The sequence below is a fragment of the Gopherus flavomarginatus genome, chromosome 3 (genome assembly GCF_025201925.1).
Source record: "Gopherus flavomarginatus isolate rGopFla2 chromosome 3, rGopFla2.mat.asm, whole genome shotgun sequence".
NCBI lineage: Eukaryota > Metazoa > Chordata > Testudines > Testudinidae > Gopherus > Gopherus flavomarginatus.
The window spans coordinates 72468503-72493426 of record NC_066619.1 but is presented as its reverse complement, the minus strand read 5'-3'; the positions used below and the strand labels follow the sequence as shown (position 1 = coordinate 72493426).

At 41.0% G+C, this 24924-nt stretch overlaps 1 protein-coding gene across 4 annotated transcripts in view; it reads left to right on the top strand.

Annotated features, from left to right (window-relative positions):
• Positions 1–24924, top strand: part of MCC (MCC regulator of WNT signaling pathway) — a 341462-nt gene that overhangs the window by 141513 nt on the left and 175025 nt on the right. The window contains exon 1 of one of the 4 annotated variants that reach the window (XM_050945633.1): positions 11450–11577. The exons of the other annotated variants lie outside the window; for them this stretch is intronic. Coding sequence (XP_050801590.1) covers positions 11473–11577 — 105 coding nt within the window. The 5' untranslated portion in view covers positions 11450–11472. Of the gene's footprint in view, positions 1–11449; positions 11578–24924 lie in introns of those variants that run through there. 4 annotated transcript variants of the gene reach the window in all.

The following is a 24924-nucleotide window of genomic DNA, read 5'->3' as shown; positions in this document are numbered from 1 at the left end:
ATATATAAGATTTTTTTAAAGCGTGTTTCTTTATTCTTTTGAAGATAGAGCTGAGTGAAATCACTTCCTCTAGTAGTAGAGTTTGCAGTTTGGCATTTCCTTTTAGTTTCCATCCTGGTTGAGATGGACAAATAATTCTTCAAAGCTTCAAGGTTTCTTCATGATATAGAAAATATATTCAGCTATAGAACAGTACACATTAGGGGTGGAGAAGACCTGTTAAATCGTCTCTTTTTCTGCAAAGACTATTTTGTGTTGTACATTTTGTTGTATGTTATCCAGTCTAGTTTTAAACATTTCCAGCCCTTGGGGAAACTATGCCCCAGTCCCCATGCATTTTTTGTCAGGAATGTTTTATGGTTCTTCATTCTAAATATTATTTTCCTTAATTTCATCCTACTATCCTTATTTATATGTTCTTGTGACACGTGACACTCTAGCTATATTTAATGATCTAATATTTTTATTTTTTTCAGAGACTTTCATTTAAAATAAAATTGATAAAATATTGTTGTGTGTGCATGTACAGGTGTGTTTTAGATGAGACACAATACCAAAGTTCCTGACCTTGCACTCTTTATACCAGTAGGGATTTTAGTCTCAGTGTGTTGGCCAAATTTCAATTCAGTTAATTACTTTCAGCCAACAGGAAATTCCTCTTAGATGATCATATTCATTTTCCATCTTAAACTGTTGCTCCTTTGCTCGCTGCATTTCTCCCCAGATACAGTTGAATTTCAGTGGTGCACTCAGAGGGTATGTCTACATCTACAATTTTGCAGCGCTGGTTGTTACAGCTGTATTAGTACAGCTGTATAGGGCCAGCGCTGCAGAGTGGCCACACTTATAGCAACCAGCGCTGCAAGTGGTGTTAGATGTGGCCACACTGCAGCGCTGTCGGGCGGCTTCAAGGGGGGTTCGGGGAACGCGAGAGCAAACCGGGGAAGGAGACCAGCTTCGCCGCGGTTTGCTCTCGCGTTCCCCGAACCACCCTGCAAACCGCAGGGAAGGAGACCTGCTTGCTCGGGGGTTCGGGGAACGCGAGAGCAAACCGGGAAAGGAGACCAGCTTCGCCGCGGTTTGCTCTCGCGTTCCCCGAACCACCCTGCAAACCGCAGGGAAGGAGACCTGCTTGCTCGGGGGTTCGGGGAACGCGAGAGCAAACCGGGGAAGGAGACCAGCTTGATTACCAGAGGCTTCCTCAGGTATGCTGGGATACCTGCTTATTCCACGGAGGTCAAGAAAAGCGCTGGTAAGTGTCTACACTTGATTACCAGCGCTGGATCACCAGCGCTGGATCCTCTACACCCGAGACAAAACGGGAGTACGGCCAGCGCTGCAAACAGGGAGTTGCAGCGCTGGTGGTGCCCTGCAGATGTGTACACCTCCTAAGTTGCAGCGCTGTAACCCCCTCACCAGCGCTGCAACTTTGTGATGTAGACAAGCCCAGAGATACTACGTCGCAGAACAGGACAGCAGTGAATTAGGACATAACAAAACTTGACTTAGTGAAGAGATGTTTCGTTGTATTTCAGTGCAAATTCATTCTTTTTATAGTTAAGGAAAATGATGCTGGAGGTGACGTTTAACTTAATCTGCAAGCAGGTTCCCCGGGTAAGTGTGGTACTGAAAGGGAATTAGCACCACCCTCTAGACCAATGGTCTCTAACCTTTTTTATGCACAAGATCACTTTTTGAATTTAAGTTCAACCCAAGATCTACCCCATCCGTTCCCCGAGGCCATGCCATGGTCACTCCATCCCTCTCCCCTACTGTCAATCACTTTCACCGTGCTGGGGCAGGGGTTTGGGCATTGGGCTGTGGCTGAGGGGTTAGTGGGAGCGGCTTCTGCGCAGAGCCTGATCACCAAAGTGGGGGACGGATGCAAGCTCTGGGAGGGAGTTTGGGTACAGGAGGGGGCTCCAAGCTGTGGCAGAGTGTTGGGATACAGGAGGGGGTACATGGTGCTGGCTGTGGAAGGGGGCTCAGGGCTGGGGCTTGGAGTGCAGGAGGGGGTTTGTGATGCGGGAGGTGGTATGGGTGCTAGCTCTGGGAGGGGGGCTCAGGGCGGGAGTGTGGAGTATGGGAGGGGGGTGCGGGTTCTGGTCAGGTGGCTCCTGGGTGGCAGCGTAGCAAAGCTAAGGCAGGCTCCCTGCCTGCCCCAGCCCCATATCACTCTCAGAAGCAGCCAGCATGCCCCTGCGGGGGGGACGGGACATGTGGGTCCACATGCTGCTCCTACCTGCAAACACTGTCCCCACAGCTCCCATTGGCTGCAGTTTCCTCTTCCCAGCCAATGGGAGCTGCAGTGGTGGTGCTTGCAGTATTAGCACACGGAGACCCCTGCCCTCCCTGGTGGCTGGGGGTGGGAATGCGGTGCATGAGGGCATAGGGATGTGCTGGCTGCTTCTGGGAGCGGTGTGGGGCCAGGGTAGGCAGAGAGCCTGCCTTAGCCCCACTATGCTGCCGGACTTTTAGCGGACGGAGATTGCAATCAGCTGTCAGAGGCTCCAGGATCAAGTAGTCGATCATTTTCTACTGGTTGGTGACCACTGCTCTAGACCTTGACCGCATTGGTAAGAGGGTGAAAGTACGCCTCAAAAGCACAAAAAGTGAAAGGACATCCTTCTGAGATTTCTTCAGCCTATATGTAGAGGAACTGTGCAGAAAGTGCCCCCCCTCCAGAAGTTGTGGGGATAGGAGCAGGGTCCCGAGGATCCTATACCTGCCAAGTCTTTGAACCACAGTGAACATTTTTCTTTTGCGCACAAGTAACCATACAGCTTTTCTATCTGTGTGTTTTTATGTCTGTATAACAGTCTGTGAAGACCTTTTGAGATTCTTCCTATTGCAATGTAAATTGCTAAAACAGGGCAGTTGAGCATGACTTAAATTCTTATTCCATTCACTTCTCCCAGCCCCTAAATATAGGAACCTCAGGCTCTCTAAATGAAACTCAGCTGCTTGAAAATCATTAGCAAGAGAGAGAAACCTTGTATTAAATGTTTTGCACCAAATATTTAATTGTGTGTACTGGAATAGAGGCAACACTGGAGACCAGAATATAAAGAAATCCCAATGGGAAAATTATTACTCCAGAGCAGGGGTTATGGGAGTTCTAATGGTCTTCCTTATTTTGGTCCTTTTATATCTGTTCTCAGAAGTTTTAGTTTCCTGTGTTAGTGGGGTAATTTAAATGATTATCCTACCCAGGAAAAGAAGAAAAGTAGGGGTGTGTGTGTGTGTGTGTGTAATATATATACAATTTTTAGATTATTATAAGTAGAGCCCTGTGTGGATACAAAATTTGTATCTGCACCCAATCCGCAATCATGGTCCATGGATGTAAAGTGGATATCAGCAGATCTGTAGGGCTCTAATTATAAGTTACCACTATTTTAAATGTGTTTCTTGTCATTTTGAATATGACATTTTTACTTCTATCCTGTTAGCAGACATTGATTGAAAAACATGCGGAGCGGGAGGAAATCTGCTTGTTAGCTTTGGGCTGATATGAGCCAAGGTTCTTGTTTAAAGAAAACAGTAAAATAAAAATTGTTTTAGCACACATCACTCAGTTTGTTAGTAGTTCACCCGTTTCCTGGCTTGAGCAGTCAGCTCCCAAGGTCAAAGAAGTCTCTGATCTAAGGTTGAAAAATAGTTTGTTTGCTTGGCCATTTCAAGAAAGTAACAGTACAAGATAATGTGCTTCAGAATGAATGAAACATTTTATTCTGGGATAGTTATATAACTAAAGGGAAGTGGGGGGGAAAGAGCTACAAGTACAGGTTTCATTTAAAGCTGGGATGTTTAACCGTTGTCCATCAGAGAATCAAATTAGCAACATACCAGGACCACTCCTAAGTTTGCATGAACTGGAGCAGTTTGGAGGTCCTCTCATTTTGATACAGAGACTTGGCTACAGAATCTAGGGAGCCATCTTAATCCATGTGGATCAGAATTCCATATTAAAGGTGAGGGCAGCTACAGGTTGCTTTGTATAACTCTGCTCTGCAGTTGGCTGGGGGGTCGGCTAGCTCTGATGTACTGTAACCCCAAGTTTCTGTAAATATAATTGCCCCCTTTAATTTAAAAAACCTGTTTAATGTATAGTATTAGTTTGAAGAATGTTGTTTTGTTAAGACTAAGTCTTAGGAACATCTGTTCATGGGCTGACAACTGATGTATTAACTTTGTGAATTAAACTGCCTGCTCTTCATTCTTCTGCTGAAGCTAGAGGGCTGGAGGAAAAAAGCCTACAATTTGTGTAAACTATCTGAAGGGGATAATTGTCAGAAGACGTCTTTAATGAATCTATTTGATTAAAATTTGTTTTACACTTTTAGCATTCAAATATATAGCATTATGTTATAAAATAGGGTTTATTAGAAGAGATGAGAAAGTATTAAACTGGTTGTGAACATTTAAAATACTTACAAACTGATTTGGCCCCAGTCAGGCAAACACTTTATTCACATGCCTAACTTTGCTACCATGAGTAGTTCTGCTGAAGCCATTGGGGTTATTCATATGCTTAAAGTTAAGTGATTACATAAGCGCTTGCAGGATTGGGGTCCAGTGTTCCTAATGTACTGTTTTGTTTTTTGTTTCATTGTGCTCTTAGGGCTAAATTCTGCTCTTAGATACAGGAGTGTGGGGATCTTGTTACCGCTGGGAACTGCTTGCATGTACCCAAAGGCAGGGTTCGGTCCTTACCTTTACAGTGTTTTCTTGACTAATTCTTTTTTTTAAATTAATTTATTTATTTATACAAAACCATTGTAAACCTAGAAATGAAGAAATCCTTTTACAGTGGAAGCTTTCTTGAGTGAGAGAGAGCAGAAAGAACAACAACAAAACCACCTATATCCAACTCGCTGGCCCAGTGTCTTCCAAACTACATCTGTGTTTTAAATCTAATAGGTGATGTGATTTGCTGCTACAAGCAACAGATTGTCTCCATTAGGTTAAGTTTGAAATGTTCTGCAAAAAGGAAAAATAACCTCGATCATTGTTAAAATGCAAAATATTGGGCATTGGAGTAGAGTATAATGTAATTTTATATGCAGAAACTATTTTTTGCTTCTGTTACTTCAGGGCACGTACTTATGTTGCTTTAACTAATGGTGATTCCGTGCAGTGCGTTTTGAACCTAACTTTCCTTTCTTGATGCCTGATACTAATCTAGCAGCCAGAAATATTTTATCTGTGATTACACTGGAAGGGGAAAAGGACAGGAAATACTGGGAAATACATTTATTTTCCAAATCCAATTGACTTGTTGTTGCTGAAGGATGTAATTCAGATAATGATATTGGTGGCACAAGACTACTGCAGTAGTATTTCCACTTCACTTATCTAAGAATATTTCAGTCTTCTCTTCAGCCTCTGCATCAATATGGCACACACATAAAGTGCTGTTTCACTCTGTCCACACAGATCTACAGCATTTAAACGTACCCAGATCAGTCAAGAAACATTTCATGTATAAAGATTGATCAGTGAGATAAAACTATTGGTTTCTCAAATTGAATTGTTATTGTTCATGGAATATATGTATATGGCATCCTGTATATATACAGGAGGGGTGAGCAAACCTTTTGGCCCGAGGACCACCTCTAGATGGGGAAATTGCATGCAGGTCCATGGGACAGGGAGGGGGTTGGGGTGTGGGAAGGAGTGCAGTGTGCAGGAGGGGGTGTGGTGTGCAGGAAGGGGCTCAGGGCAAGGGGATGGGATGCAGGAGGGAGCTCAGGGCAAGGGGGTGGGGTGCAGGAGGGGATGTGGAATGTACGAGGGAGCTCAGGGCAGGAGGTTGGGGTGCAGGAGGGTGCATGGTGCAGCAGGGGGCTCAGGGCAGGGGGTTGGGGTGCTGGGTGCAGGAGGGTTCTGGGTGTGGGCTTTGGCCTGGAGCCACTTACCTGGAGCAGCTCTGGGGTGGCAGTGATGCGCAACGGGGCTAAGGCAGGCTCCCTGCCTGCCTGCCCTGGCCCTGCACCACTCCTGGAAGTGGCCGGTACCATGTCCCTGTGGCCTATGGGTACCTCCCCTGAAGTGCCCATTAGCCACGGTTCCTCAGTTCTGGCCAGCGAGAGCTGCAGGGCGCAGTGCCTGCAAGTGAGGACAGTGCATGGAGCCCTCTGCCCTCCTCCCCCCCCCCGGGTCCACAGGGATGTGGTGCAAATCCCTGATGGGCTGGATTCGGCCCATGGGCTGTAGTTTGCCCACCCCGATATACAGTGTATGATTATTTTACTTTGTTGTTGTTTGGTGTCAATGTCAGAGTTGAACCTACATCATTTTATCCTGCCACTGGTTCCTATTTTGAGATAATACCGTTCAGTAATATAACACTAAAGCTGATATATGTACAGCAACCAGAACCTTAGAAGCCTACTGTGTTCTTGATATTTCAGTGGAGTGTTGGATAAATTAAGGACCAGATGGTATAGACAAAGGGCACAGATTCTCCTCCCCTCTTTTTTTATCCACTGTGAATTAAGAGAAACGTAGAGAAATCGTAAGGTAACATCTCTCAATAGACACGTCTTGTCTACTATTTTTCAAACGGTTCGCAATGGGAACAACGCTATCTAGAATAGGGGTGGGCAAACTACGGCCCACGGGCCACATCCAGCCAATGGGACCGTCCTGCTTGGCCCCTGAGCTCCTGGCCCGAGAAGGAAGCTATTGCTGCCCTGTTCCAAGCTCCAGCAGCCAGCGAGGGGGATTGTGTCCTAGTTCAGAGCAATCAAGAAACAGGACAGTGTCACTTCTGTTGCCTTCTGTCTGCTATAAAGAAAAGGGCTGAGGGGGAAATAACACATCTAGGAGTATTGCTGAGGAGCTCACATCACGCTTGCGCATAGCCGCATGAGCACACCAGAATAGCCAGACAGACAGGGTTTGCAGAAATTATGGAATGGGGTGTGTTGAACTTGGGGGGAGGAAGAAAAGTTCAGGGACAGCAGGGCTTTAAAGGGGCAGTCCAGAGCTAATTTAATCACTTCTGATTCATATGGTGCCTTCTAAAATTATTGCCCCTGCATTAGTATAAAAGGGCACAGTGAAAAGTGCTTTTGATGTTTAAAAGAAAAAAAAGAGAGAGAGAGAAAGAGAAGCCCAGGCAAGCCAAAGGAGCATTATAAAATAAATGAAATAAATTCTGAGCATATTTTCAGTTTATTTAAAATGATTAGCTGCTTCTCAATTAATTTATGTAGCTCATATGGCTGATTGAACTTTCAGATTTTTTTTTTTTTAAATTATAAGCTATTAAATTTTCACTCCAGGAAAAAAACGTAAATTAGCTTTAAAAATACAAAGATGTGAAGCATAAAGAATTAAATAAAAGGATTGGAAAATCTTGTCAGTTCATTAAACAGGATGCCTCTAGTTAGCCTGATACTAACTGTTGAGTATCCTTTCAGTGTAGTTATTTCTTTACAAAAGAAATGCTGCAGGGAGTTTGTTTTTTAAGTATTTTGAACAGTCATGCCTTGTCATTTAAAAACATACACTTCTACCCTGATATAATGCGACCCGATATAACATGAATTCGGATACAACACGGTAAAGCAGCGCTCCGGGGGGTGTGGCTGCCCACTCTGATGGATCAAAGCAAGTTCAATATAATGCGGTTTAACCTATAACACGGTCAGACTTTTTTGGCTCCCATGGACAGCGTTATGTTGAGGTAGAGGTGTACTATTGAAATACGTTCTTGAAATTGATCTGAATCCAAATTTTTCTATGTCCTACTAAATAAAGTGTGATTTATTAGATTATAGGAGCTCGTATCAGTAAATGTGTTCTTTTGGTGGCAAGACCCAATTTGTTTTAACTGAATAAAATAACTTTAAAGGAACACTGTCAAGGTAAAAATCAAGTAGATGAAATTCACTTCACCCCGATAAGATCTGAGTTGTCAGGCTTTATATGGAAGAATGGGGACAAAAAAATCAACTCCTTAACCCGAGGTCAGAGCATGGGATTACAATGAATCCTTCCCCCATCACTCGTCCTGTGAACTGGAACAGCACACGCACTTCTTGCACAGGACTTTAGGGCCACTGGATCTGTGTTGCTGTGAAACCAATCCAGTAGTTCCTCCCTGGATCATTCTTAATGTAACTCTTTGTGCCAGTTGGGGTGCAGCATGCAGAAGATGCAGAACATCTGGCTCTGCATGACTCCTCTATACCAGGGTGAATTCTACCCATATTGCATTTTACCTATATTTCATTTTTAAAAGTTTGTTCTTCATTTACGTCAGATTTCTCGGGGAGCTGTTAGTTAAATTGGAAAAGCTGGGAGTGAATATGAAAGTTGTAAGGTGGATAAGGAACTGGTTAAAGGGGAGACTCCAGAGGGTCGTATTGAAAGGTGAACTGTCGGACTGGAAGGAGGTCACCAGTGGAGTCCCTCAAGGATCGGTTTTGGGACCGATCTTATTTAACCTTTTTATTACTGACCTTGGCACAAAGAGCGGGAATGTGCTAATAAAGTTCGCGGATGACACGAAGCTGGGGGGTATTGCTAACACGGAGAAGGACAGGGATACTATTCAGGAAGATCTGAACCACCTTGTAAACTGGAGTAATAGAAATAGGATGAAATACAATAGTGAAAAGTGCAAGGTCATGCATTTAGGAATTAATAATAAGAATTTTGGATATACGTTGGGGGCGCATCAGTTGGAAGCGACGGAGGAAGAGAAGGACCTTGGGGTACTGGTTGATAGCAGGATGACTATGAGTCGCCAATGTGATACGGCTGTTAAAAAAGCAAATGCGATTTTGGGATGCATCAGGCGGGGTATTTCCTGCAAGGATAAGGAGGTGTTAGTACCGTTGTATACGGCGTTGGTGAGACCCCATCTGGAATACTGTGTGCAGTTCTGGTGTCCCATGTTCAAGAAGGATGAATTCAAACTGGAACAGGTTCAGAGACGGGCTACGAGGATGATCCGAGGAATGGAAAAACTGCCTTATGAAAGGAGACTCAAAGAGCTTGGCTTGTTTAGCCTGGCCAAAAGAAGGCTGAGGGGGGATATGCTCGCCCTATATAAATATATCAAGGGGGTTAACGTTAGGGAGGGAGAGGAATTATTTAAGTTTAGTACTAATGTAGCCACGAGGACGAATGGGTATAAACTGGATATTAGGAAGTTTAGACTTGAAATTAGACGAAGGTTTCTGACCATTAGGGGAGTGAAGTTCTGGAACAGCCTTCCGAGGGAAGTAGTAGGGGCAAAAGACTTTCCTGGCTTTAAGACAAAGCTTGATAAGTATATGGAGGGGATGTTATGATAGGATCGTTAATTTGGGCAATTGATCTTGAATTACCACCAGACACGTCTGCTCAATGGTCTGCGGGGAGATGTTGCATGCGATGGGTACTGAGTTGCTGCGGAGAACTCCTTCTTGGGTGCTGGCTGGTGACTCTTGCCCACATGCTCAGGGTTTAGCTGATCGCCATATTTGGGGTCGGGAAGGAATTTTCCTCCAGGGCGGATTGGCAGGTGCCCTGGAGGTTTTTCGCCTTCCCCTGCAGCGTGGGGCACGGGTCGCTTGCTGGTGGTGTCTCTGCAGCTTGAGGTCTTCAAACCATTTTTGAGGATTTCTATAACTCGGTCCTGGGATAGGGGTTGTATAAAATTGGATGGGAGGGGTTCTGGGGCCTGCCTTGTGCAGGAGGTCAGACTAGATGATCAGATTGGTCCCTTCTGACCTATGAGTCTATAAGTCTATTTAAAGAGGAACAGTCTTAACATTTTTAGGGATATATTTGCCATTTTTCCACTTTGTTCCTCCAAAAAGCGCTTGTAGTCTTAACATATTTCAAGTGAAGTTAAAAGTTGTATCCCTGTTTTTTCCACCCAAATATCCTTATTTCCAGCTTTCCAGTGCCAGTAAGTCTCTTTCCTTTACATGTTCTTTCCAATCAGACTGTACATTATTGAAATGGAAAGAATTTTTAAAAATTTAAATTGCTTTTCACGATCTTTGTTTTCTGTTTCATTGTACCTTTTATTCAACTTGTGTGGTGAACCAAGACTGGCCAGTTTCACTTTCTCGTTCTCATGACTAGCATAATGCTGTTGTGTTCATGTTTCCAGCATTCCTTTGCAATGCGCCTATGTTTTCATTGGTGAAGAAATGTTTTAATGTCTTGAAAACATCATCATCTGTATACTAGACACATAGCCTTATAAAACATTTTTCTTTATGAAAGCTTAATTCTGAGCCTCCAGTAGTTGGTGGCATTTCTTTGAAGAAGTATTGGTTGGTTTGGTTTCTTTGAAAGGTTACGTTATATCAATGGTTATCTCAAACTGTGGTTGGTGGAACCCTTCATTGCATTCCAAGGAACGGAACATTTTGAGAATTAAACTGGAGCAGGGAGAGGGTGTTTTTAAAAAAAAAAAAAAAAAAAAAAAAAAAAAAAGTCCACAAAAGGAACTTTCTCTTACAAAGTGGTCCACAGAATAAAGCCATTAGAAAATTCATCCTGCACATTTTCTTAAAATTTCACTTATCAGTTTTTTACTAAGAAATACTTATTACATTTTCACTGTTTTATTATGTCAGTAGTGATATGACTTGCATTTTAGCGCATTTCATCAAGAAGGAACAGGGAACCCCAAGTGCTGTACAGACTGACTTATAAAACTAAACATATAGGAATGCTACACTCTTCCAATAAAATACAGCCACTTTAGGGTGCAATACTGCAGCACTGCAGTATGTGCAGTAAACCACATACAATAAATTTGGAGAAAAGTTAATACCTTATTCAATTTGAAAAGACAGAATGAATATTACATAATAAGAATATAATCATCCAAACTGGAATTTTGTTGGGATACCTGGTTTAATTCTTTTAACAAGGTATTTAAATGACCAATAATGAATTGAGGCCTCCAGTTTTACATCTCAGTAAAAACTGGGTCAGAGCCTGAGCTGGTTTAAATTGTCATATTTATATTGACTTCTATGAAGCTATGCTGATTAAATCACCTGAAGATGTGGCCCATTGCCTCAAGTAGTCTTGGGGACACTTGCTACTGAGTGATGACACTTGATTGGATACTTTGGTAAAGAAGGTTCTATATGTACATAAGCAGAGTAATACTTTACTGTTATCAGTGGTCTCAGTGATTTCATTGCACATGGAACATTTGCTGTTGGCAGAGTCAGCTTCTGTTTTGTTTTCAGCCAGCATCCAGTATATAGGAGGTAATATACTATTATGTAGGAGGCTGGGTGGGGATGTCCTGAGTTTCCTTCAGGAAGTGGGCTGGAAGATGAGTTGAGTATTAACTCCAAATGCTTTCTATATATATCTATACCAGAGAAGCGTTGTTTAGTTTCTGCCTTCCTTGTCTGAAGTGGGAATTCAAGAAGATTAGAAAGACTAACAAATTAGAGAAAAAGTAACTCTGATGGAGAGTGCAATGTTTCTGTAGAAATGTCTTCTATCAATAGTAAAATATCAAACTCTACAGTTTGTTGCTTTATTTTAGTCTGCTGCAAAGTGCTCTTTCAAGGGCACATTTCAGAAGTCGGAGGACTGGTAAGCTTTTAAGGATAATTAATTCTTAAGAAATGCTGCTGGAAATCTTTCTCCTTAACAAGGTGCTACATTTATTAATTGAACCTTAACAAAAATGTTTGTTGCTTTACTTTTTCTTTTGGATAAAATATTTCTCTTCTGTATATAAACCAGTGTGCATATAAGATTTCTAGGAAAGAGACATGCATGCTTGGCACAGAAGGAGGAAATCCCTTGTTCGGCTAGTGCATTGAAGAAATAGTTCAAGAACAGTTTATTTTTATTTTGGGATTACTTCTGCAGTGCCAATAAGATCAGTTGGTTAATGATCAATCACATAAGTGTTGATTGTGCAAGTTTATGTTGTATACTTGTGGGGGGGGGGGCTGTTTGTTTTGCTGTGAGGAAATTATTAAAGTTTTTTGCTTCTATGGATGATTTAATTTAGGATAAAACTTCCTTCCCCATCTCCTTTATTGCCTACCCCTTTTGGAATTTCTCCTCCTCTCCTTTCCTCTACCTACCGATCTTCTAATGAGAATGCACTGGACCTATGTTCTTTTATGCAGGAAGTGATTTATACTTGTGAACTGCAATTTTGTGTAAATTCCACAATGTGTTGAGTTCCACTTACAAAGAAAACTCTCATTTATTTTTCATTATTGATTAACTTTGTCTTATATATAGTCCCTGGTATCATTATTATTTCTCACATTGTCTTTTTTAGTGTAGCATTAATGTGTTGTTGCAGCTAACCACCTTGGGTATACAGGTTTAAGGTGGCTCACTATGTGGTCCCGGACAAGTCTCTTATGGTGGTTCTCCTTCAATTTGTCCACCTGTGTAAACAGAGTGGTGAAAATTAATTAGCTAATATTTGTACAATACTTTCATAATGGAAAGCACTCTGTAAATTCTTAGTGTGATTACAGTGTGGTGGGTAGTAATAATAGTAATCTTCTGCTGGAAATGGGGTGATGAGGAAAGGTTTAAATTCCAAGCATTTCCAGAATAAAGAGCGCAACAGAGTTTTATACTTAGGTCATATCCTACCTTTCTTTGAGTCTTCAGTAAATCCCACTCTGGATTGACTGTGATTAGGTACATTAATAACCCTGTGACTCCCATTCCTTCCCTATCCTTCCTTTGACTAGTTGAAAGTGGCTCTTGATGCCTATTTCCACTTCCTTGGCCAGGATGGACACTGTGGCCAGGTCTGCACTACACAGCTGTGTTAAGAAGAGGTGTGACTCCTGACAAATGGCTGTGCTGGCAAAAGGCCCTAGTATATATGCAGTTATGCCACCAAAACAGCTTTTGTTGGTATATCTTATTTTTTCTCAGGGGGCTGGTGTTAGCAGAAGTGCAGTATTGCTAGCGTAAGCTGTATCCATGCTAGGAGTGCTTTTCCAGTATAGTGCTATACTAGCAAAGCACTCCCAGTATAGACCTGGCATGGGGGCCGTATCATCGTTACCCTAGTCTTGTGAGTATTTCAACTGATGTCAATGGAATTCATTCTGTGAGTAAGACAAATGGTATTTGTCCCCGAATATAGAACTATGTTTGGTTAATTTAATATGATTATAAGACATGTTGATATTTTACTTGTCAGGTGAAATGTAGATCAGGGTTAGTGTTTTAGTGTGTTTACGTGACACAGTAGACACAAAAATTACTATTTAAAAAATAAAAAAATCAAGAACTTTAATGTAACCATTGTCTTACGTTTCTTCTGATTGCTTTGTCAGTGTGCCATCTTCATCATATCTACTTGTCATGAGAAACTGTGTTCAGCATAGTCAGGACATCTAACCAGCCAGTCTCAGTGCAGAAACTTCAGTGCATTTATTGCAGTGGAACACACTTCTCTATATACAGTGTTAACCGTTTGTGATGTTGATGACAAAAAATTTTTTTATTAGAATTTCCATTCAGACATTATTCCTGTACAAGCTATATCATGTTTGCCATCTAGAAAGACTGCTATACCTGTCTCACAGCTCATGTATCACCATCTCTATTTACTTATTCACAGGTAATATTCCTCGCATAACAGCCTTTTACCCCCAGGGCCTTCTGTGAATATGTCAGCATCTTGAGGACCCTGCCATCATGCCCACTTTTACAATTCCACCTTTGGTTTAGCTGTAGAACTTTATCAGCCATCTGTCTGAATTGGATTTATAAGTACCATTTTCATCTACTGGAGGGGAGTCCCTGTTGAGCAGAGTAAGGCAATTATTTCCCTGCCAGGGGGTTTACATTTTTCCTCCACCAACCCACAAGGGCAAGAGAGAGTGGCCCAGGAATTAAACCTAGGATTATGCAGATCACTGCCACTAGACTGCCGAGCTGATCTTTCAATGTAAGAAAAAAAAAAACAAACAAACCCTTTAATGTATCCTCAGATAACAGAATGTACAGTTTGAACTGAAAAAAAACATTCTTGACTGTAGAAACTGGCCCACTAAAAGATATAAAAACTGATTTCTCCGCTAGCTTGTTTCCCCCCCTTTTGATTGGGTAGGAGAGGAAGATTCTAAATTAGCTATTAGATAACTTTTAGTAAATGTAAGCAATAGCTTCTTTTCCATACATTTCTCCACTCAGTATATTGATGTTAATAATGTCAGAAGTTCTGTTTCAAGATTACAATATTCAAGTCATCCTTATATTTCTGGATAAATATGGATGAGGTTTTGATTACTGTTTTGTTATTGTAGTTGTATTGCATTAGATACTTAACTCTGGTTAGGCTAAAAAACACTTTACGTCCTTTCTGGTTACAAAAAGTACACCTGAAGGAAAAATATGAATGAAAAGTTACAGTTGTCATTATACACCTCAGAATCCACTTGACTCAACTTGAAATTAATCTGCAAATCTTCTGTGACCTACACACATATATATACGTATATATCCTAAAATTAGCAGGTTGGTCTTCCTAGCCCCTAATTGTGGTGGAACTTTGGTCAAATTGTGCATCTTCAGTATTTCGTGAATTTGTAGTAAAATAAACTTCCTGTTAGACAACTTCAGTCTAAGAGTTCTGTTGGACCTACTGCAGAGAAAAGTCCTGCACTTGCCAGGAAGGGGATTGGATGTTTTACCATAGTAAATCTTTTCCATTCTAACTACAGTGATTGTAATACAGCAGAGGCCTGTTCAGAAGTTAACAAGAACAACAACAAGCCCACTGAAGTCAACAAGAAAGCACTCCTATTGATTTCAGTGCACACTGGCTTAGGTAGATTCAGAGGTAGAGATGTAGTCTGCACCTCTGAACAGAGAAGTACATATTAACACCTGAGGAGGCAGATTGAATTTTTTTTTTGTCAGTTGGTCTAACAAGTACAAATCTTAGATACATGTTCATTTAAAAACAAAGAGGAGTACTTGTGGCACCTTAGAGACTAACACATTTGTTTGAGCATAAGCTTTTGTGGGCTAAAACCCACTTCATCGGATACGTGCAGTGGAAAATACAGTAGGAAGATATATAAACACAGAGGACATGAAAAAATGGGTGTTACCATTCTAATTATAATGAGATTAATCAGTTAAAGTGAGCTATTATCAGCAGGAGAAAAAAAAAACTTTTTGTAGTGATAATCAGGATGGCCCATTTTCAACAGTTGATAAGAAGGTGTGAGTAACAGTAGGGGCAAAAATTATTGTGGGAAAATAGATTTTACTTTGTGTAATGACCTATCCACTCCAAGTCTTTATTCAAGCCTAGTTTAGTGGTGTCAAGTTTGCAAATTAATTCCAGTTCTACAGTTTCTCATTGGAGTCTGTTTTTGAAGTTTGTTTGTTGGAATTTTGTGACTTGGAGGTCTGTAATTGAGTGATCAGAAGGGTTGAGGTGTTCTCAGATTGGTTTTTGAATGTTATTCTTGACATCTGATTTGTGTCCGTTTATGCTTTTGTGTAGAGACAGTCTGGTTTGGCCAGTATATGGCAGAGGAGAATTGTTGGGCACATAATATGGAATCATAGAATATTAGGGTTGAAAGGGGCCTCAGGAGGTCATCTAGTCCAACCCCCTCCTCAAAGCAGGACTAATCCCCAGGCAGATTTTTTGCCCCAGTTCCCCCAAATGGCTCCCTCAAGGATTGAACTCACAACCCTGGGTTTAGCAGGCCAATGCTCAAACCACTGAGCTATCCCTCCCCCCCCGTCACATTGGTAGATGTGCAGGTGAACGAGCCTCTGACTGTGGCTGATGTGATTAGGTCCTATTATGGTGTCCTCTGAATAGATATGTGGACAGAGTTGGCAACAGGCTTTGTTGCAAGGATAGGTTCCTGGGTTAGTTTTTTTTGGTGTGTGGTTGCTGGTGAGTATTTGCTTCAGGTTGTGGGGCTGTCTGTAAGCGAGAACTGGCCTGTCTCCCAAGATCTGAGAGAATGAGGGATCGTCCTTCAGGATAGGTTGTAGATCCTTGATAATGCGCTGGAGAGGTTTTAGTTGGGGGCTGAAGGTGACGGCTAGTAGCATTCTGTTACTTTCTTTGTTGGGCCTGTCCTGTAGTAGGTGACTTCTGAGTACTCTTCTATCTCCGTCTGTCTGTTTCTTCACTTCAGCAGATGAGTATTGTAGTTGTAAGAGTGCTCGATAGAGATCCTGTAGGTGCTTGTCTGCTTCTGAGGGGTTGGAGCAAATGCGATTGTATCTTAGAGCTTGGGTGTAGACAATAGATCGTGTGGTGTGGTCTGGATGAAAGCTGGAGGCATGTAGGTAAGTATTACTTAGTTACCTACATGCCTCCAGCTTTCATCCAAACACCTGCAAGATCTTTATCAATCATTCTTACAACTACAGTACCCACCTGCTGAAGTGAAGAAACAGATTGACACCGGGCCACAAGTACTTTTAGTGCTTTTTGCTGATACAGACTAACACGGCTACCACTCTGAAAAACGTTCATTTAAAAATCCCTGAGATAAATTATGGGTGTTCCTACAAATACATTAACTATCAATAGAGTTATCAGAATACTACTTTTTTTTTCCTCTCTTCAAAACCTAACTACTTGTCACTACCAGGTGGTAGAATTTTGATAGTACGGAGGGTCTGCTTAAGAGTTATATGAAACGAACTCCTTGGGGTTGGGGTGGAAACCTTAATAGCATTGGAATTCTGCTTAGATTAAATTCAGCTGAGTTTTGGGACTGGTTTTGGAAGTACTATAAATATCCTGGGTGTGCCTTTCACTTCTATTTGAACATAGTATCTTTATTTTACATTTATAAAAATAGAGAGCTCTTGGTTCATGTGAATTAACAGTCATATTTAAACAGAAGCGTTTGGGAGATAAACTTGTTAGGTAAACTGGCAAACGTGCCTTGATTCTGCAGTGTGGTGTGCACTGATGTCAGGGGGCTCTACATGGGTGCAAGGAGTCTGTCTGTAAGCTGCAAAATCAGCACCTGGGCATGTGGCTTCAGTATGGACATACGAGAGTTCAGTATTGCAGCATAAAGGGTCAGGCAAAAAGCTATTACAGCACAGCATTTATTAGGGTAGTTGAATAATTGGATATATTTGGATAATTTAAATAATTGGATGTTAAAATTTAACCAGGGCTTTTCATGTCTGGATTCCTTCTAAAGATTTTTCATTTTTACAAGACTTCTAAACCTATTTTGTGGGTGACCTAAGTGTTTTTGTTTTTGCATGTCCTTGAAGGTGTGCAATTCTTAAAATAACATACAGCTCCTGGTAGTTGATCTGAAAATAGAATGCCTGGATAATTGTATTTCATAGTTTATTGAACCACTCTACAATGAATATAAAGAGTCAGGCTTTTAAAATTTAAAGTTGTACAAGCTCTGCAGAAATTAGTGCCAGTTAATAAATTGTTTCATGTAATAAAACCTGAGAGTAATATGGATAAATAGTTGATGTGCCTTATATGCACACTCTATTTATGTTTAGCTCAGACACTGCTTCCTTCCCCAGACATGAAGAACAGCTCTGTGTAGCTCCAAAGCTTGTACCTTGCACCAACAGAAGTTGATCCAATAAAACATATTACCTCACCTGCCTTGTCTCTCTCTTATCCTGGGACCAACACAGCTACAACAACACTGTAAACAATCATGACTGGGACATTTATAACATATGTTAACTGTGTTAAATAACCTTGAAGCAAATGTGGAATAGCACATACTCTAACTTCCCGCTCATCTTTCAATAAGTACATGACTTCTCAAGTCATTCCTTTCAGAGTGACTGACAAATGGGCAACAGTGAACACATCAGCTGCTCTGCTATGTTTTTAAGTTTCACAGCTGTCAGAAAAATTTGTCAGAACATGGAGGAGGATTTCCTTTAAAGAAGATTAGCAATGAATTAGCAGATATGTATGGATAATGTTTCATAACTTATTTGACTGCATGAAAGGAATGTGTCAGGTAAAAGAGCATATCCTATAAATGAAGCTGTCAGTTAAAGCTTGTTACTAATTTGAAAATTGTGATAAAATGTGCCATGTGACAGCATCTGGGATCCACAGAAGATTTCAGTGGATGAACTGAATTCTTTAGGCTCTGCATTATTTAGAAATCTTAGACTACGGTAATGAGACATGGGAACCTTCACCTCTAATACAGTGAGGACACATGAAATTGCAGTGAGAGCACCAGAGTGGGAGATGGGAAATCTGATTTGACTCTGCCACAGACTTTTCTGTACCTTACCTAACTCACATGCATGTTTTGAGACTTTTTAATACATTAATATCTGTAAGGCTTTAAAATCCATTAATAGAAGGTGCTGTATAGATGTCCAGAGTACTCTCATCTGTTACGGTGATTCAAATCCAGCCCCGGGCAGTAGTGAACAGAAGTTGTTACGATCCAGTGCCTGTTCAGGGGGCATATGGATGTTGTGTTTTTTAGGTCAGGTCTTAGAGGACATGTATGAACATCACAAAACCCACCATCACAACTGGCATTACTTTTATAAGAACAGCTACAAGGTCAAATAGGCACAAAGATTGAATCTGTCCTTTCACTCCTGGAAATGGTCCTCTCCAGATCATGCTTGGGAAGGCTTTATAGGGAAGTTTGCTTTGTGGCTTCCCATGCTGTAGATGCTCAGTAAAAAGAGAAGTCCTCCGTTTACCGTTCTCTTTTAATCTTTATTTATAAAACATTAGATTTAACTTCAGCATTGTGTATTTTGTTCCTGTGATTTTTCTATTTTGATTTCCACCAAACCCCCAAAATAAGGAGGGGAAAACAAACAAAAAAAATCATCAAAAGGGAATGGGAAGGGAGGGGAATGAGAGAGGGAAAAGAAGAGTGATGCTTTTGTTTCCGTCTGCAAGAATTAATCTAAGATTTCTAAAAAATCAGACCAAATCTTTTCAAATTTGTCTGGGGTCCTCCTTCTCCGAAATGTTACACACTTGTTAGCAGGCAGGTCAGCCTAGTTGCTGTGCCAGGCTTCTATCCCTGGAGGCAATCTGCTCTTCCATCTAAACAATGAGTAGTTAGGCTACAAGCCCTGCATTAGAGAACCAAGCTTTCTGTGAATTGGAGAGTTTCCAAGATGATGGGATACATCCCAAAACATAAGTTCTCGGATGTAATTTTTAAGGAGGTATTTATCATATTAATCTTCCTGCTTACTGCTCGCCAAAAGGATTAGGCCTTCTGATAGTCCCAAACTACGTGAGCCAGTGTGGCTCTGGGAGACCAGCATCTCCAGTGCAGTCTGTTTTGACAAGATCCATGCATTGTAATCTATGTGGGGACCTGTGACAAAGTGCTAGGAGCCTAAAGCTGACCTGGCATTCTGGTCCCCTAAGGTACTAGCTGTTCTCCCTGGAATGGATTTAATTGGGGGAGGGGAGATGAGTTCTCAATGGCTTTATTAGGCAGGAGGCTGATGAGCTAATGAGAAGAATCATCTTGTCATCTGGGGACAGTTAAAGGAGAAGAAGGAAGTGCAAAGGGGGAAGCTGGCCAGGCCCAGGATCTCGAGATACTGCCCTCTCCCTTCTTGCAGAGTGCATTAAGCGGGGGGAGTTTACTTCCAATTGTATCATAGATTATCAGGGTTGGAAGGGACCTCAGGAGGTCATCTAGTCCAACCCCCTGCTCAAAGCAGGACCAATCCCAGACAGATTTTTGCCCCCAATCCCTAAATGGCCCCCTTGAGGATTGAACTCACAACTCTGAGTTTAGCAGACCAGTGCTCAAACCACTGAGCTATCCCTCCCCCCAAGCATTGTATGTTGCTGCACAAGGCTTTACTAGTGAAGGGAACCCAGTCAAAAATCCACTGGTTCTTATAAATTTAGAAACATCCAGTCTGGTTTGAGGTGATGGAAAGGGAAAGAAATGAGCCTGTTACAGGACTACAGTGTGAACGAAGTATAATTTTCTGCAAAATCATCCTTAACTGTAGATCAATAGAAGAGTTTTTATAGTTTTGCAAGTCACTTCCCCATTGGCTAAGGTTCAAGTATATATATAAATCTTTGTTCCGGGCCTGGTACAGACAATCTAAATTAGGGAGGGTCTTTGGGGCCAGAAAATTGTAACAAGCTACAGCTGGTTGGGTGAACCTGTGGAGCTCTCTGCACATCGTCAATAAGTGCAGCACTGGTTTAAAAATAATATGGAAGAGAAAAATCTCAAATATTGTTTAATGAATATGATTTAGCTGTTGATCCTTTAAGCAAGTGATTTTTCCTCCCTTGTTTTTGAGACAAAAGAAGAGCGGCTTCATGCTCTCCTTAACAACGAGACTGAGAAGTTCCCTTTTAATGTTAAGTCTGTTACATTGCAGTTTTATAAGGTGAAATACTGTACCAGTGTAATGTTGCATTTTATCAAACATTTTCATGTGCTGAATTTAAACTAAAAAGACTCAAGTATACATGTATAGTGTGTATGTGCGCCAGAGCTATAGTAGAACACTGTGGAATGCAATTCTCTACATCTGATGTCATTTCTGATAAATGACACTGACACCTGGAAAAGGCCAACCTTCTTGGAAGTCAGAACTGCAGTCTTACATGAGAGCAGACAGTTGGGTCTCCTAAAATCTCTCTTGAGAAGCAGAGCCAGACAACCCATTATCTCCACAGGAGGAGGAGCACACAGGCTGGTGTGACCTGTGATAGTAAAAAGAATAGTTAGGGTGGGAGCTCCTCTGGGATGGAACATGTTGGGGAAGCTGGCTGGCTAGTGTAGTTTTTAAGCACTGAAGTCTGTGTGGCCATAAAAACGTCACTACATAAAAATCGAAGTGATAATAAAACAGATAATGATGGTCTCCAGGGCCAGCAGTGACTTATAGAGAAAAAAAATTGCTTTGGGGTAAAAATAATGGAAATATTTTTCCCTATGAGGCAGTCAATATTTGTATAATTGTGTGTATATTACTTTTGTAGCCATAAATACATCTGTTCTTACTTGGCTCTTAATTGAAGATTAACAATTTATTTGAAATGGAGTAGCACTTTAAAATTGTTTTTTATGTGCATGTTGTCTCCGTCCATGTGAATAGTGTTTCAAATCACATTTCACAGATTTATATTTCAAGAATGGGCAATGCTGGATTTTCTTCAGAAAAAGGTCCTTTCATAACAGGACTCCTTTTTAATGATGATACTAAAAAAGAAAATATATGCACTCTTTCTTAAAGGGCATGATCCTGAAAACTCTTCCTCAAGGAATAGTGCTCATGGTGGTTACATTCTTCCAAAATCCATCCACATAATAGGTTCTGTCCATGTGAATTGTCAGAATGAGATGCCTCTCACAATAGATAATGCACATATTGACAATATGAGCATGCATGCCACTGACCCCCACTGGCCTCCTTGATCTTGACTCCCCTCAGTGAGGCTTGAATATACTGCTTGGCCTCTCCTTTAATGAGAGTAAAAAATATGTGGTCATATTTCCAAAATGCTCTCTGCTTTATGGCACCAAGGTAAGCTGTCACTCGCACTATGTTGCAAATCAGTTTCCTTTCTTGTGAGGAATGAAATAGTTAACAATCTTCATATTTCAATTATCATGACTGACCATTTGCGTTAACCCCTTACTGAGATGAATGGGGCAATACACATCTCGCAGAGCTGTTGTTCCAGTCTCTCTGTAGACTACTCATCTCTACATCAGTTGACCTCAAAAATGTGAATTGAGTACTTCTCTGCAACAGTTACAGCTGGGGATGTACTTTTTAAAACAATGAAAGCTGTGATTCTGGAGAACAAGCAAGTAGCTTGAGAGTGGTGCTAGTATGGCGTATGGGCTCATACCACCTGTTTCTGAGCTCTGGTGCTCACTCTCATGAGTACTCTGTTGAAATAAGTATTGTCCTCTCTGTACAATATACTGCCTCTGGTGACTGTAGGATCAAGCCATTAAAGAGCTTTTCTAAGCCTCCCCGGTCACCTCTAACTCATATAAAAATGCATAAAATACAATGTACAAGTTACCGGTAATTTAATTTAATTTAATTGGAAGTAGTAGTACTGGACAAACTAAAGCATGCCATTTCAGAGAATCAGTAAAGTCTGGTTGCAGCATCTTTTTAGTTCTATCTGAAATGAGCATTCCACAACTCTTTTCAGCAGCAAGTTAAATATAGAGATTTTGGGAATAAGAGAGAGAGGATCTGAAGACTTGAATTAAAATGCAACTAGCTGAAGAAAGCGAAGCGGAGAACAATATTCCATTGCTGGAGAAATGTAGTATGAAATGCTTTTAATACTATTTAGGTCAGGCAGATTCTGAACAGTTTTTCTGCAACCCGGGAAAAATGGACTTATATTCAGAAGGGAAACAATTGCAGATTGCACACTACAGTTTGCTGCAGCTACCCAAAAAGCTATGGATCTGGGGTGGCTGGGTGGGTGTGGATGTATGACCTATTAATATCAAGGTGAGTTACATACACATTTGCACAGTAAAATAGACCTCTAATGAGGGTTTTTTAGATTTTTGGGCCTAGCAGAGGAACAGTAGCCTGCGGGTTGGCATTTCACTTATTGAATGCCATTAAAATGATGACAGTAACTACATCCTCCCCAGGTTCAGTTGGAACATTTTTTTTTCTCTGATAGTTTTTCTTCTCATGCATTATGCCCACCAACCTATTAAAAAAAAAATCTAAACTGGATTTGTACAAATGGCACTACTCAAGTATGTGCAGTACAGTTTACACACTTGAGCTGTTCTCTTCATGTAACTCAAAGCATCCCTTGATGCAGCATGAATCTATTGTAGTTTTGTGGGTGAAAATTGGGCATCTGGCTTCCACTTTCTGCTCCTTCCCCAGTTGAATGTGCTTGTAAGGAACCTTTCAATAAAGACGACATATTTTCTGGGGTCACGGCTTTGGTAAACTCTGATGGAAATGTTTAACCAAGGGTGACTTCTGCTGATATTGAGGATGCAGTGTAATAACTAGAGCATTTGCATTTGGTTACTGAATACATTATTCTCTCTTTCTAACTCTTAGCCTTCTGTAGTATAAGAATTGTTGGTAACTGTCTGTGCTGTTCAGGCATGTATTGTTTTTATTTGAAAGCAGCAGACAAGGGTCTTTGTTGATTCACTTACTACTGTAAATGTTCGAGCTACCTTTCCTCTCCTAATTTACCACTCCCAGTCCTTCTCCAACAAATGGTGGACAGGCGAAGTGGCGCTCTCAGCCAAACCAGAGTGATTCTATTAACTTTAGCCCAGTGTCTGTTGACAACCAATTCAGATATTTTTACTTGTTCAGTGTTTTTTATGGAATTTCTAGGTACTCTCTCAGTAAGTAGATTTTTTTTTTTAAATAAAAATAGAAATCTAACAGGGCCTACAGGTGCAAGACTCCTGCCCTTAGGAAAATTCTTTTCTCTTTCAAAGTGCTTATTGTAGTAGAGAGCACAATGTTCTCACTCCTTCCCTCTGCAGCATTTCTTACTTCACATATCACTATAAATAAGATTCCCCTGAAAGAAAGGAAAGGAGGAATAGTTATGAAGACGGTACCATATCAGATTTTTCAGTTAAAAACAAGAGTCTGGGAAAGTCTGTCTCTCTCATTAAATGTAGAATGGCCAATATTTGGAGTGAGTACGAGAGTGGAACAAATATACTATTATCCCTTGTGACCCAAGGGGCTAGTCTAAATTTGGGGCTATGAGATTGTACCAGTTGGAAGTAAAAATTGATGGAGCCTCGTGTTTTCTTTGACGCAATCTTATTTTTTTATAAGGCATGTACAAAGTCCTGTTACTCTAAATGCAGAAGGAAACAAAAACAAAAGGAGCAGTGTCTTAACTTACTGCCCCCCCCTCCTCCCCCCGCGCAAACTTCCTTAGCCAACACCAGTCATAAAAGCTCTCTCTAGTTTATTCCAAGGTCACACTGTGCTTACAGGCTACTGTCCTGCTTGGCTTTTTTTGCCTCTTTTACCCTGCCTCTCTGTTCTTGTCCGACACCTCAGTATCTCTGTTCTTCCGCACATACCTGCTGAAAAGTTCCTGGGCTGGATTCACGCACCCCTTTTATCTTGGGGCTTATGTTTCCACTTACGTTAAGTGTGAACTCACACTTTAGTTATCAACCTCAATGGCATTTTATCCAAACCCATAACAAGGTTTCATCCAGCTCATTATACTTTGCTCATTGCTGCATCCCATTCAGTATAAAATCATTCGCCATTATATATTCCTGTTTCTTCAAGAAGTGATTTCACTTTCAAATGTTGAGGTTTGCTAGCTGAAGGCTGCATAGTTACAGGTTCAAAATATTTTAAGAATGCATGACAAATGATACATGAATGCCCGTTGTTTAGCATTCAAGAAAATACCTTCCGCTAACTTTGATGCTGTCCTGTTTTTTTTTCTTCCCCTCACGTTCTCTCCACTGTAGATGCAAAATACTAATGTATTGAGCAAATTTTGCAAAAGCTGAATTTCTAATAGGTTGTTTCTCCAAGTAGATTTAGGTATATGATAGTGTATTTAACCTGAGTGACTAAAAATGGTCACAGATCTTTTAGCAATGTCAGTTAAGGGCTTACTGATGGAATAAACCTGAAAAGTTTTAGGTGTTTTTAAAGTTATAAAAATAGATTCCAAGCATTAGCCAGAGTTCGAGTAGCTGGATTCAGTAGTGAAATAAGAGTAGAAATCACACTATTTATGGTCTAATTAACTGATGCCAGGTTGTCTCCTCCTTACCTAGAACTCTGATATATGCATGGGTGTGAATGAAAGAGTGTGTGTTTTGAAAATGCAGATGACTCCAAAATGTTGTACCTTGTTTTGTCCAAAACACTGATGCCAGTTTGCCCAGGCTAATTCACTGCACCGAACATGGGACTAAGTGCCAGGAA